At 51.7% G+C, this 13645-nt stretch overlaps 1 protein-coding gene across 4 annotated transcripts in view; it reads right to left on the reverse strand.

Moving 5' to 3' along the window:
* Positions 1 to 2104: 2104 nt before the first annotated feature.
* Frmpd3 (FERM and PDZ domain containing 3) overlaps positions 2105 to 13645 on the reverse strand; it is a 133763-nt gene continuing 122222 nt past the window's right edge. For all 4 annotated transcript variants that reach the window (XM_074062644.1, XM_074062646.1, XM_074062643.1 and 1 more), the window contains 2 exons: positions 7549 to 8370; positions 2105 to 6022 (listed from right to left, as the gene is read on the reverse strand). In XM_074062644.1, coding sequence (XP_073918745.1) covers positions 2976 to 6022; positions 7549 to 8370 — 3869 coding nt within the window. In that variant the 3' untranslated portion in view covers positions 2105 to 2975. The remainder of the gene's footprint in view (positions 6023 to 7548; positions 8371 to 13645) is intronic.

Raw genomic sequence — 13645 nt, forward strand, 5'->3', positions numbered from 1 at the left:
TGCTATGGGGTAGTATGTCTGACATGCAGTCCCCAGAAGAGCTCTGCCACAGGCTGTCACCTGTGGTTTCCTCCTACTTGCATGCATTGGGGAATCTGTAGAGCAGCCCAGGCTGACTGCTACCTCTGTTTCCCCCTCCCCCAGTGTTTGGCTTCCAAACATCTTTAGCCAGGACCTTTGCAGACATAACAAAAGTCAATCTTTGGGAGGATGTGACTCATCGGGGCCACTGTCCATGATTGTGTACCCAGCCAACATGGCAAGTGGAACTGGACTGAGCTGAAATTATCAAGCCATGTGCCCTCAGGGCTGTCATCATCCAGAGGGAGGTTTTTTTTTTCTTAATTTGTTATTGGGGAGAACCTGTCTCTGATTTGCACAAAGGCACCTCAAAGGCTAGTGGGGACTTGAGATTACCAGAAGGGATGAAGAGAACAGGAGAAAGAAAATAATTTCTCAGCATTAAGTAACTCTGACAAGCCCAACAGGTTGGTTCTGCTTAGAGTCCTGATGCTTCTATCAACACTCCTTCCCCAACCCCCAAAATTGCTAAAGATTGTTGCAGGGGACTTATTAGCCTAAACTTCAGGGTATCGGGGATCAGAGGTTTCACTCCCCAATCCCAACCTAAGCATTGGCCTAAAACCTTGTCTCCCAACTCCCAGACCATTGGGTGCAGTAGGCCTGGGGTGCATTGCATGTTTGTCAGTACCCCCAATCCTTTAGCTCTCAGGTTGCACCCATGACGGCCAGGTTGGTCAGAGATCCTGATGGTCAATGGAAAGGGATGGATAATACCGCACACTTGTGATAAACAGCAGGCTTTTTTTTTTGGCAGTACTGGAGTTTGAACTCAGGGCTCTGTGCTTGTGAGGCAGGTGCTCTACCATTTGAGTCACACCTTCAGCCCAAAGCAAGGCTTCTAAGGGAAGCAAAGAACATCCCCTGCACATCGGCAGGGGTGGGAGTGGTGAGGGATAAGTGGTGGGAAGAGCAGTCTCCTCAGCTCTCGTTACCCACCAGGGCTCAGATGCCTGAGGATGGAAGTGCAAGAGGAGCACTCAACGGGCTGCCACCAACCAACAATTCAAGGACCCCCCCCCTACACAGAGAGACAGTGCAAAGACTTACTGGGATAGTAAGATGAATAGATTTAATCATTCTTGTTTGAAAAACAAGACATAAATTAGTGTATATATATAATTTATATATTTATGTAGTATATATACTATATACAGACATTAGAAAATGTTCCCTCTCCATGAGGCTGGGGGAGAGGTGAATGATGGCGGTGGAATGACACAGGCAGGGGCTGAGTGGCAAAGGTAGGATCAAGAAGTTGGGAGAAGAGGAAGACCACGTCAGCACTAGGGCTGGCAGTGGTCCTGGGGGAAGGGTTCCCCATTGGCTGCATCTCTGGCCCATTAAACAACTTGGTCCTGCAGGAGGAGTGGCAAGGAAGGGGGGCTGCTTCTGGAGAAGGGGAGCCCCTCCTCCTTGCCAGGAGATCTTGCCACTCAGGGGGGCTTATTGCAGTAGGGGCTACCAAGAGTGGGTAGGGGCTCAGCACAGTGTACATCTTTATAAAACTCACATAAGAACGAAAGACTTCACATGGGCCTCTCACACAGTGATGAAAGAGAGGCAGACGCAGGGTGGGAGATGTGGGACACAGGGAGATATGGAAAGGTGGATGAGAAGCAATCTATACAGAAGAAACATTGGCTTTCTTTGTTCCCTACAGTGGGACATTGGTAGGGACTCCGTGTCTTCACTCCCAGGAAGGTTATGGGGGGGGTGGCGGTGGAGGCAGCGGTGGCAGCGGTGGTGGCGGTGGTAGTAGCGGCAGCAATAGGCGATGTGTGTCAAGGAGGATGCTAAACAGTGAGTTCCCTTCCAGATGGTTCCGGAGAGGGAGAGAGAGGTGCAGGACTGCACCGGGTAAGGCGCTCAGCTTCTTTTCTTAGAGAGACAAATCCACAGGGTCAATACACAGCCAAAAGCATATACTCAGGATTAACATATCACGCTAGCTTCCAGAAGTTTAAGATATAGTCATCAACACCCCCCATCCCTGCCCCCCACCCCCCACCCCCCACCCCAATCCATAGCTAAGTCAAACTCCTAAGGACAGTCTGTCTGGTAGAGAGATGTTGAGAGCGGAGCCACACACCCCTGGCAACAGCTCATGCACAGGGCTGGGCTGGCCCGGGCGGGCTCCAAGGCCTGCACTGGGTTTCCCCAGGGCAGACATTTTCACCAGGTACCTTACCCAAAACGAGTGGGGTGATCCCAGAGGCTGGTTCCCTAGTGGACTGAGCTGCCCTGCCCATCATCGAGGGGCAGGGCACTTTGGGGATGGCTGGTGTGGAGCTACTGGACCTGGGGGCGAGGGCTCCCGAGGCTGCCAGCCTGTTGGGCCGGCCACTAACAGCCGGGCCCTGTTGTTTTCTGCACACATCCTACCTGGCACAGGCCCTTAGCGGTGGCTCCTGCCAGGTGAGTGTGAGCCCAGGATGGGTGGGCACATCTGGACCGAGTGCCCTCTCTCCTTGGATCAGCACTGTGGCCGACTGCTACTGCCACTACTCCCTATAGAGGAGCAGATGCCAGGAGGAGCTCAAGGCTCCAGCTCCCCAGGTGCTCAACTCAGAGCAGGAAGTGAGCCTGATGTCACCTCTCAGCTCTGGAGAAGAGATAAAATACAGCTCTGTGGTGGGCGTAGTGGCGAGGGGCCTTTGCCCTCACAGTGACGCCCAGAGGCCGGGGAAGGGGTGAAGACACCCAGGGCAGCAGCTAGGCCTGCAGCCCTTAAGAGAGAGCCTCAGCCAAGGGAGTTTTTACTCCCTGGAGACTGATGGGCTCTTGGACCCTGACTGGCCCAGCAGACACACACACTCACCACGAGATGCAAGGACCACAAAGCTCAAACCTGGGGCCGTGGGTGGGGAGGGGGGCAGGCCTGGGCAAGTGCCCTACTTAATAAGGGTTTTTAAGGAGCGGGTGAATGTGCTCATAACAGTCGCCGAAGTCGGGGAGCCTGGTGGGTGCCCTGTGGCTGCCCCTGTGGTGGCTGCCACCTGCTGCTGCTGCTGCTGCTGTTGCTGTTGTTGTTGTTGCTGCTGCTGCTGCTGCTGCTGGTTGAGGTTCCGGGCTGTGGACTCCTCAGCTGCACGCAGCAGGAAGGTGTAATTCCTCACTACCTCCTCTACCTTGGCCAGCAGCTCTTGGCGCTGGGCCTCAGAGCGCACGATGAACACCAGCCGCACGAAGGTCTCAATGAGGCTGCTCAGCACCTGGAAGCTGCCCGTGATGGCCGCTAGCATGTGAGTTGGGCTCTTGTCCACATTGGCCACACGGCGGCAGGAGGCACGGAGCTCCTTGAACTTGAGTGCTAGCTCGAGCTTGTACTCAGAGATCTGAGAGACATAGGGTTTGGGGGCACGGGCCTCAGGGCTGGCCACACACTGCCGCAAGACTGTCAGTAGCTCGTTGGTGTCCAGCCGGGCAGCCAGGAAGCCATCAGGGAGTCCATAGGCATGGGCCCGCAGGGCATTTATCTTGGCTAGGCTCCCTTCGAAGGTGGACACCCGAAGGTCAATCTCCTGGGTGCGAGAGGCCTCAGGGCTGCTGCTGCAGGTGGCAGCGTCCAGCACCTGCAGGGTCCTGCTCACCACAGGCACCACCTGCTCATCCAACTTCATGCCAGGCAGAATCTTCATGGGGATGGAGTAGGAGAGCTCGTCCTTGCCATCACTGGCATCATCAGCCATGTCACACTTGCGGTAGTAGAAGCAGTAGCGGATGGAGCAGCACTTGCTACTCTCACTGTCCTCATCCAGGTCTGCAGGCTTCCGGTACACTTCCTCTGGCAGCGTGAACACGGCCATCTGTCTGGGGCCTTTGGTTTCAGGGGCCACTTGGACATATGAGGGGTCTCCCAGGGTTGGTGACTCCACAGACTTGCTTTTGGGACCCAAGGCTAGGGGGAGGCCTGCCTCTACCTCCTTGGCCTCCCTGGGCAGCATGCCCAGGGGTGGGTGTGGGTAGACGTCCGAGGTTAGCGAGGCACTGTCACCCTGGTCCAGCTCACTGATACTGTAGCGGCGCATTAGTTTCCTGTAGTTGGGAGCTCCGAGACACTCACCCCCTGAGGCACACGTGGTCAGGCATGAAACACCACTCTCAGGGTCCGACCGGCACTCTCGGGATTCCAGGCTGGTGGACCGGATGCGACGGATGTTGACAGGACTGCTGAGGCTCAAGCCTGGGCCGGCCTCTGGCTGCCTCTGGGTAGGGGGGACCCTGTCCCTCTCCCTCCCACGAAGACCAGGCATGGGTGTTTGGGCAGCCTGCGGCCGGCCCCCTCGGCAGATGCGCTTGCAGTCACAGCTACGCCTCTGCTCACGGGACATGCCAGGCCCCTGCTGCACGGGGCTGCTCCGTAGCTGGCAGCTGCAGCGGCCAGGTGCTGGAGGTTGCAGGTACTCTGTGCTGGGCAGCTCCCCCTGGCTTGGTGGCTTGAGAAGTTCCTCAAGGAACTCTAGCTCATACTGCTTTACCTTCTGCAGCTGGGCCTGTCGCTCATCTGTCTCTTTCTTCTGACGGGTGGGGAAGGTGGCAGAGAATAAATTGCGGAGCCGGAAAGGACCTCGGGATGACTTGGATTTGCTGGGTCCTTCAGAGGGCGAGGGGACTCTGTCCAGGGTCGTTTCAAGCTTCCTGGATGGCATAGTGCTCACCTGCCGGATGGCAGCCTGAGGTCTCAGTGGGCTCTGGCCTCGAGGCTGGCAGCTGGGGCTCTGACCTCTGGACTGGCTGCTGGAGCTGTGACCATGGGGCTGGCAGCTGGGGCTCTGGCTTCTAGGCTGACAGGTAGGGCTTTGCAGAGCCATGGGGTAGCCAGCTCGGGGGACCAGGCTGGTCTCCTCTAGCTTACTGCTTTTGGATGTGCTCTCCAGCTGCCCTTTCTCCCCCTGGCTAGAGACAGGCCCCTGCTTGTGCGAGGGAGGCTTGGTACCCTCTGTCCCGCCCTTACCTGCCACCTCTCCTGTAGCTTGCTTGCCCAACGACTCCCGACTTGCTCGAGATAGATAGCTTTTGGGAGGGAAGCTTTGAACCAGAAGCCTGTCCTCTTGTGGGGAGAGGTGGAGGCTGTCAGCCCGGCTACCTGTGCTTGCTCTGGGGCTGGCAGAGACCTCTGTGCCTAGCTGCTGCTGGGAATTCCATGAGGGCTCTAGAGTGCCAGAGCTCACTTTAAACTTCAGATTCTTATTGGCACTGCTGCTAATCATGCTAGTTTCTGGCCTCCCCACGCTGGCCTCTAGTCTTCTCTCGCCCCTGCTGGGGGCATTCCCCAAGGCTCCACCAGGTGTGGCTAGACTCTTACTATGCACCACCTGCTGGAGGGCAGCTGAGATGATGGCTGGGGTCACACTGCCTTTTGGGTCCAGGATAAGCTTGGGGCTCAGCCTGACCTCCTTGGGCAGGTTCTCCCTCAGCTCTGAGACCTGGTTTTCACTGAGAGTTGGCGTGGCTGGCCTCAGTGACACCTCCAGGCCTGCCCTTGTGTGGCTAGGCCCTTTGTCCTCAGGAACTGGGGGCAGCAGGCTCAGATTCTTCTTCTCACTAAGCTGTGGGGACAGTGCCGGGTGCACTGCCAGGGAGTATGTTCGCTCTCCCTGTGCCTGGGCCTCTGATGGGGGCAGCTTTCTCCGAGCGCCTGGGGGGCCAGGATTCTGGCCTGTGACAACTGGCTGAAGGGACGGGTTGGGATCCGGGCGCCCAAGAGAGTAAGGGGCCTTGAGAACAGCCTGGGCTGCGCAGCTCTGGATCCGGAAGGGCAGGTCTTTGCGGGCAAGGAGGCTGTCCTTATTGAGGTGCTGGGCCAGGAAGTAGGTGGTATTCTGGTGCTGCTTCATGGCCGACATCATCTCCGACATGTCGGTGAGCTCAGAAGAGTTGGTTTCATGGCCTGAGTCCAGAGATGATTCAGGAGTGATTGTGGCCAGCACAATCAGACCTGGAGGAACAGCGATGGGACTTGTTACACTTACTAGCATCAAGTTCTTTTCCAACCAGATACAGAGAGTTTATGGAGGCTCAGGTTAGGCAGCAGTATTTCAAGTCAGAGAAAACCAATCAGGTCTGGGAGGAATGTAGGGCCCGGGGTGGGAGGAGCCGAGGGGAGGAGACAAAGAGGAATGAGAGGCCAGGAGAAGCGGAATGAAAGGCTGGAACCCAAAAGAGTAACAAAAAAGGCATAGAGAAGATTTGGGCAGTTTGGTGGCAAATTAACATGCAAAAACTACATGCTAATCAACACTATTTTTAGATTCAACAGCTAGGAAATTTCTGTTAATTGTCCTGAAGAGGGCTGGCAAAGAGAGGTCCTTTTCTATCCCTGATCATCTGGCCAGGCCTGCCACAGTCCTCACAGCTGAGGCCATTTAGCTAAGCTTGTCCTCTGTCTGGCAGCCACATGGGCTTTGAGCCTGGGAGCAGCTAGTGCTTGGAGTTCCAGACGCAGGGAAAGAGAAATGCCAGCCCAGGGCCAAACACGTGGGGCTACCCTATACCAAGCTTTCACATACAGAAAAGGTGGACTCCCTCCAACCCCAATCCCTTCCCCTTCTCTGTCCACCCTTGGCCCTGTCTCACATACACACTTATACTCCTTGTTCCTCCTTATCCCTTTCCAGTTGCTGTGTCTTTTGCTTCTTTTTAAAAAAGGTGTATGGGTATGAAGGTACACATAAGACTCTGGGTACATGTCTGACATGTGTGTTTGTCTAGAGGATGGATCCACATGCGTGTAAGAGGGAATAGCAGGCATGTTGTACGACTCTCCTAGCAACTAATAATTTATAGTAGGACCTACCACTTACTGAGTCCTTCCGGTGTGTGAGGCAGTACTTAAGTGCTCTGCTTGAAGGAGCTCATTTAATCCTCACAATGCTATGTGACATGATTACTGTTTTCAAGCCCATTTAAGATGAAACAGTGAAGCTCAGAGAGAGTAAGGGCCTTGCCATGATGGGTCACACTGACTGAGTGAAGAAACCAGGACCCGGGGGCATGTGACTCAGAGCACATATTCTTGAGCAGGATAAAGACGTCCGCCCTGAACAGAGATGGCTCTTGGCTCTCCTGATTCCAGGTCACTAAGTGCTTAGTTGCTCCTTTTGTTTTTCTTCTAATCATGTGGATGCTGCTATTCTTTGCCTGTTCTACATCTCTCACAAGTTTTTTCTGTTCCTCCATCTGGTCTGGCTCTGGGGCTGCCATGGCCCTAATTTCTGGAATCCATTTGCAAGATGTGTTCAGAGAGATGGAATGGCAAGAGTTGTAGCTCTAGCTAGAGGTGAGCTGCACTGCTGACACACATCATTGTCCCTTAGACTGTATCTGCACTACATCTGGCCCATCCACTGCCTTAACATGCCGGTCACCTTAAGATCTGCTTGGGAAGAAGCAATGCTACTTGCTGGCCATTCCTAGGCCAGGAGAGGGAAGGAGAGGCAAGAGGGAGAAGGAATGGGCCATTACCTGCAGTCTGTGGGGGTGGGGGGTGGGGTCCATCTTCTGAAGCAGCTAGGGCTTCCAGAGCCTGCAGAGTGGACACCAGGGCATCGTCGAGCTCCTGGGCATGATCTCGGACCGTCCTGGTCTGCATGCTATCTATCAGTGTCACTGGAATCTCATCATACAGGAGCCCACGCAGATGACGTCCTTGCTCCTGACTTTGGACAGCCCGGCGCTTGGGGTCATCCTCATCAGAACTGTTGTCTCGGAAGCCAGGGGGTGGGGCGGCAATGGCAGGCAACAGAGAAGTTGTCTCGTCTTCCTCTTCCTCTTCCTCCTCACTTCCTGGTGGTGGGAGGGACATCAAGTCTACAATATTGTCACGAGAGGAGCCAGGCCTTCCGCCTTTGCAAGGGCCCAGCTGCTCCTGGAGTTTGGCTTTGCAAGAGTCACAGTAGAAATTCAGGGCTTCAGCCCCAAGGGAATTGTCCAAGGTGTATGACCGGGCCCTGCTGGCACAAGGCTCATGATCTAGGCTGGCTGCATCAAAGTCATCGGGGACCACCTCATAACCTTGGCCAGAGCTTTTGGATGTGGGGTCGGACTTGGTCCGGGGCCTGGTCTCCTCAAAGAAGATTAGGTTCTCGTTGACATCTGTCCGGCTTTCCTGCTCCTTCCTTTGTTCCCGCATGTGGAGGTAGCAGAAGCTGACAAGCTCAGAGTCGGCAGGCGGGGGCGTGCAGCGGCTCGACTTCCTGGGGCTGGTGCCCACGCTGCCCACATAACTACTCTCCTTTTTCCCCAGGTGGCCCCCAGTGACAGGGCGGTGGGCGCTGTGCATGTAATCTAAACCAAGAGAAAGAATCAACAGGTGAGCCTGCTGCTGAACACATTGGCTGAGCTCCCTTGGCATCTCTGACCCTTGTCTGTGCAGCACAATTGGGTGGTAGATACCAAGAGAAAGCATGATCTGGCTGCTACAAGTTAGGGGGAGGAGGGGTGAGAGCCGTGTCATGGCTGACCCTGAAAGTAGAGTAGAATCTAATGGCCTGAGTTACAACAGCCCTGTCACATCTGAAATGGGAAAAGGCATGGGGTGAGGTGGGGATGGGGTTGAACACCTTGGTGTCTTGGTATCACTGGACTCTTACATGGACATGTCTGATTTGAGACTCAGCTGTAAACATATTTAAAGAGGTGAAAATGTAAAGTGAAAGGGAAATATGGCAGGTGGGGACTGGTGTAGTGACTAAAGTGGTAGAGCACCTGCCTAACAAGTGTGAGGCCCAAACCCCATTACCACCAAAAAAAAGAAATATGGCAGGTAGAAGAGGGAGAGTGAGGCAGCACTCTTATAATTCTTCAAAGCTTATTATTTTCAAGTAGGAACAGCCCTGCCTGCTACACATACAGTTGCTAAAATGCTCTTATCAACCGCTCTTGATGGTAGGTGTGTAAATGGGAGAACCAAACAGAGCAAATGCTTTATCTCTGAGTGGCTTCTCTCCTACACTCTGTTTTGGGAGCCCCTCCCATGTGATATGGGAGAATATACCCGGACCATGCCAACTTGCCTTGCTATCAGCAGATACACGGCAAGCTAGTACTCACTTAGGCTAAGTTCATTACACATGATCCTATTAAATCCTTATAACTCAGTGAGGTAGATATCATCATTATCCCCATTTTACCAAGGAGGAAACCAGCCCAGATGGTTCTGTGACTTACTTAAGGTCACATGGGTCCACAAGTGGCAATTTGGATTTGAGTCTAGGTCTGAGAGGCCCCAAAACCCATGTTTTTAACCATTACCTTATAGATCATCATGCCAGTCAAAGTATTGGAAAACAAGACTTCAAAATGCCCTTCAAACTCCAGTTTGAAGTCAGGTATGGTGGTACACACCTGTAATTCCAACACTCAGGACACTGAGGCAGGAGGATCACCAAGTTAAAGGCTAGCCTGTCGCAAAGTGCCAGTGTTGCCTTTCACTACAGCTTTTACTATGACAAAAACTCAGTGCTGGCACTTGATGATAGAGCCCCCAAAACACAGGAAGCAAAAATGGACTGAACTGAAGGGGAAATACACAGCTTAACAGTAGTTGGAGCCTTTAATAACCTACTTTATTTTGGCAGCACTGGGATTTGAAATCAGGGCTCATGCTTGCTAGGCAGGTGCTCTACTGTATGAGCCACTCTACCAGTCCTTTTTTGTGATGGGTTTTTTCGAGATAGGGCCTCCCAAACCATTTGCCTGGGGTGGCTTCAAACCGTGATCCTCCTCCTGATCTCTACCTCCCAAATAGCTAGGATTACAGGTGTGAGCCACTGGCGCCTGGCAATACCCCATTTTTTGCAATGCATAAAAGAAAAGCAGATCAACAAGGAAACGCAAGACCTGACCAATTCTGCAAACCAACTAGATGTAACAAATTATAAAACATTTTACCTAACACTAGCACAATACACATTCTTCTAAGTGTACATGGAATGCTGCCCAGGACAGATCATGTATTAGGCCATAAAATAAGTCCCAATACATTTAAAAGGAACAAAACCCACAAAGTATGTTTCCTGAGCACAATGGAAGTTTTAAAAATCAGTAACAAAGAAATTTGGGAAATTCAGTAATATGTGGAAATTAACTCATGGGTCAAAGAAGAAATCACAAGAGAAATTAGAAAATACTTTTTAAGATAAATGAAAAAGAAGATGCAACATACTAAAACTTATGGAACCTAACAGTTCTCAGAGGGGAAATGTAGCTATAAATGCCTATATTAAAAAAAAAACAAAGAGTCAAGTGTAATCCTAACACTCTGGAGGCTGAGGCAGGAGGATCGAGTTCAAGACCAGTCTGGGATACACAGAGAGATCCTGTCTCAAAATAAAACAAAACAAATGCAAAACAGAAGGAGGAGGAGGAGGAAATGGAGGGCTCACACTTGCTAGGCAGGCGCTCTTACTGCTTAAGCCACTCTGCCAGCTGCAGTTGCACACTTTAAATAGGTGAATTTTATGGCATTAAAATTATACCTAAATAAATCTGTTTCTTTAGAAAAGCATAGCACTGTGCACATGATGAACTTTTTTTTTTGGTGGTACTGGGGTTTGAACTCAGGGCCTCGAGCTTGCTAGGCAGGCAGTCTATCACTTAAGCCATGCCCCCAGCCCGTTTTTGCTTTTACTTATTTTTTCTAGTGGTGTTTTGCATTTATGCCTGGGCATATCTGGACCTCAGTCCTCCTATTTACGTGTTCCTCATAGCTGGGATGACAGGTGCAAGTCATCACACCTAGATTTTTTTTTTTTGGCAGAGAACTTTTGCTTGGGCTGGCCTTGAACCACCATCCTCCTGATCTCCACCTTCTGAGTAGCTAGGATTATAGATGTGAGCCACTGCACTTGGCACTTTTTTTTTTTGAGACAGAGTCTCACTATGTCATCCAGGCTAGCCTCAAATTTTCCATCCTCTTGGGTCAGCCTCTGGAGTGCTGCTGGAATTACAGTAGTGTGCCACCACATCCAGCTTTGAACTTTTAATCTTTATTTAAAAAGCAAAAAACATGCCTTGCGTTGAGAGAGGACTTTAATGTGGCTTATCTTACGTAATTCTGTCAAATCCCCCATGAAGTAGGTAGTATTACTATTCTTCATTTTAACTTGGGGCCTCATGATTGCTAGGCAGATGCTCTTACTGCTTGAGCCACTCTGCCAGCTTATCAGTCTTCATTTTACAGATGAAGAAACTGACTCAGTTTATGGTGCTTGCTCCAGTTTACCCAGCTACAACAGAGCAGAGCAGGAACTTGAACCTGAGTCTCTCTGCCTTTAAACCCAAGCTCTTGGTGGTTTTCCACAGACAGTGTCGCTCCATGTTACTCAATGACATTACACTGATGGGTTCGATTCGATCTTACTGGCTATACCTACAGAGCTCTGGATCAATTGGGGAACCATCCATGCAGGCCTCTGGGAGTCAGAGAAGACATGCTCCAAAATATGAACTATCACTTTATGATATCTCCTTACCCCCAGGCATCGTCAGCGGGACCAGGTGCTAACTATATAGGACGCAGTTGAGCAATCAGGGTAGGCAGCTAGGCCATGAGCTGCCATGCGAGGTGGCTCCTGGGGACAGATCCACCAAGCAAGTGGTGACTACTCTCAGGCAAAGGCTGGAGTGGCTTCCCTTTTTCCAGAACAGAAGCATCTCCCAACACTAGACTATCAAGGCCAGGTGATACCCAGCCCACCATTGTGACTTCCACAGCCAAGAAGAGAGTGTGCCTGGAGAAGCCCAAATCTCCTCTAGGCAGAAGGTTAGAAATGCCAGTGAAGCAAGATGCAGGTGGCTGATGGCTGGGATGGCACTGTTCTCAGATTACAAATCTGTGTAAATTGCCCATCAGCTTTCCCCAAGGACAGGTTGCTCTACATTATTCCTCTGCACTAGGCCATGCACAAGATTGACTTTAAAAATGCTTGCAAGGATGGAGCATGGCTCAAGTGGCAGCGAGCTTGCCTAGTAAGTGCAAGGCCCTAAGTTTAAACCCCAGTACTGCATTAAATTTAAAAAATGCTTGCAAAGAACAGGTCAGTGAACTGGCTGAAGTTATGCCCCCAAGTATTTGCAGCTTGCACATACACACACACACACACACACACGATGGTCAGTGCAACAGTAGGTGGTCCTGCTGTATTCCACAGTCCACGATCATTGGTCATAATGATGACCGAAAGCCCTCATGTCATGAAAGAAAATGCTCAGTGTAAATTTAATACTCTGTGCATGGTGCTGGGTTTTACCTCCATGTGAACTGGCAAGTCATACATGGGCTCTATAGTAGTCATTATTGTAGAGTGAGTTCCTCTAACTGAGGCCCCAGTTGGGGCCCCCCAAAGCCTTATTTTTATGGATTCCCCCAGGACACACAGTGATCAGGCCAGGCCTGGGGAAAGATAGCAGCTGCCTCTGGGATTCCCTGCCACCTCAGTATACCCAGGGCCTTTAAATACAGGTGCTGTTCTGTTGTGACTGGTGAATTTCCCTATATAAATGCAAAGATACTTACTGTATGGACATTGTCCCTTTAACCATATGCCTGTATCTTCCCCCACTAGACTGTAAGCTGTGTGAGGGCAAAGACCCTAAGGACCATATCTGTTATTCCTAGCTATCCCCCCAATGCCTGGCACAATGGATACTTGAGAAATACCTGTTTAGTGAAGAAGTGAAATGCCTACTTTGGTGAAGCTACTGAGAGGGCAGGAATTCCTTCCCTGCCATTTCCCCCTTTTCTCTGGATCTGGGAGACATGATTCTTTCTTTCCTATTTCCTGGTTTAAGAGTCTCCTTTAAGCCCAGTAGGCTGGGCACTGAGTTGGGCTAGCTGGCAGCTGGCAGCTAGCAGCTGCTGTGGGACAGAAATATAGAGCTAGACAGACTTCTTCCTCCTTTCCAGAGAGCCCAGGTCCTGAGTGGGCTGTGGCTTTGGCCCCTGAGGGAAAAGTCCAGCTCAGGCTGGCAGGATGCCTATTCCCTACAGGCCTTTGCTACAGAAGAGTGGTTGGCACCGGGGCTTCTTTAAGGGGTGATGGAAGAAACTGATCTCAGCTTTGGACGAAGGTCCTACAGGTCTAGAAGACCAGGAAGTGATAAACCTTCCACTGTAATCTGTGCTAAACTCTCCTCAGTAGTGCCCTTCCCTTCCTAGGGGCCATGACATAAGATGTGCACAGCACCCCTGGTGCTTTGCTGAACTCCAGCCATGCTGGGAGCTCACCCTACACCAGCCAGCAAGAGCACTCGGTGGCTGCTGACAACACAGCACCTAATCCTTCAGAAAGCCAAGAAACTTGGCTTGAGCATCTACACAGCCCCTGGGGAGGTGATACCAAGCTCAAGTTCATGTCTTTCTGGCTAGAAGAAGGAAGGACAAAGGCTTTCTATTTGCCTCTGCCCCTGAACAGATCCTACCTAAGAAGGGGAAGCTACAACCAGCAGAGGCACCACAGTGGTCCATTTGGCTCCTGCATGGAAGAGAGACCCTGAGCCTCTGTCACTCTGCAGGCACAAGGGTTGGCTCTCAGGAATGGGGCAGGGACACTTAAGGCAG

The sequence above is a fragment of the Castor canadensis genome, chromosome X (assembly GCF_047511655.1).
Source record: "Castor canadensis chromosome X, mCasCan1.hap1v2, whole genome shotgun sequence".
Classification (NCBI taxonomy): domain Eukaryota; kingdom Metazoa; phylum Chordata; class Mammalia; order Rodentia; family Castoridae; genus Castor; species Castor canadensis.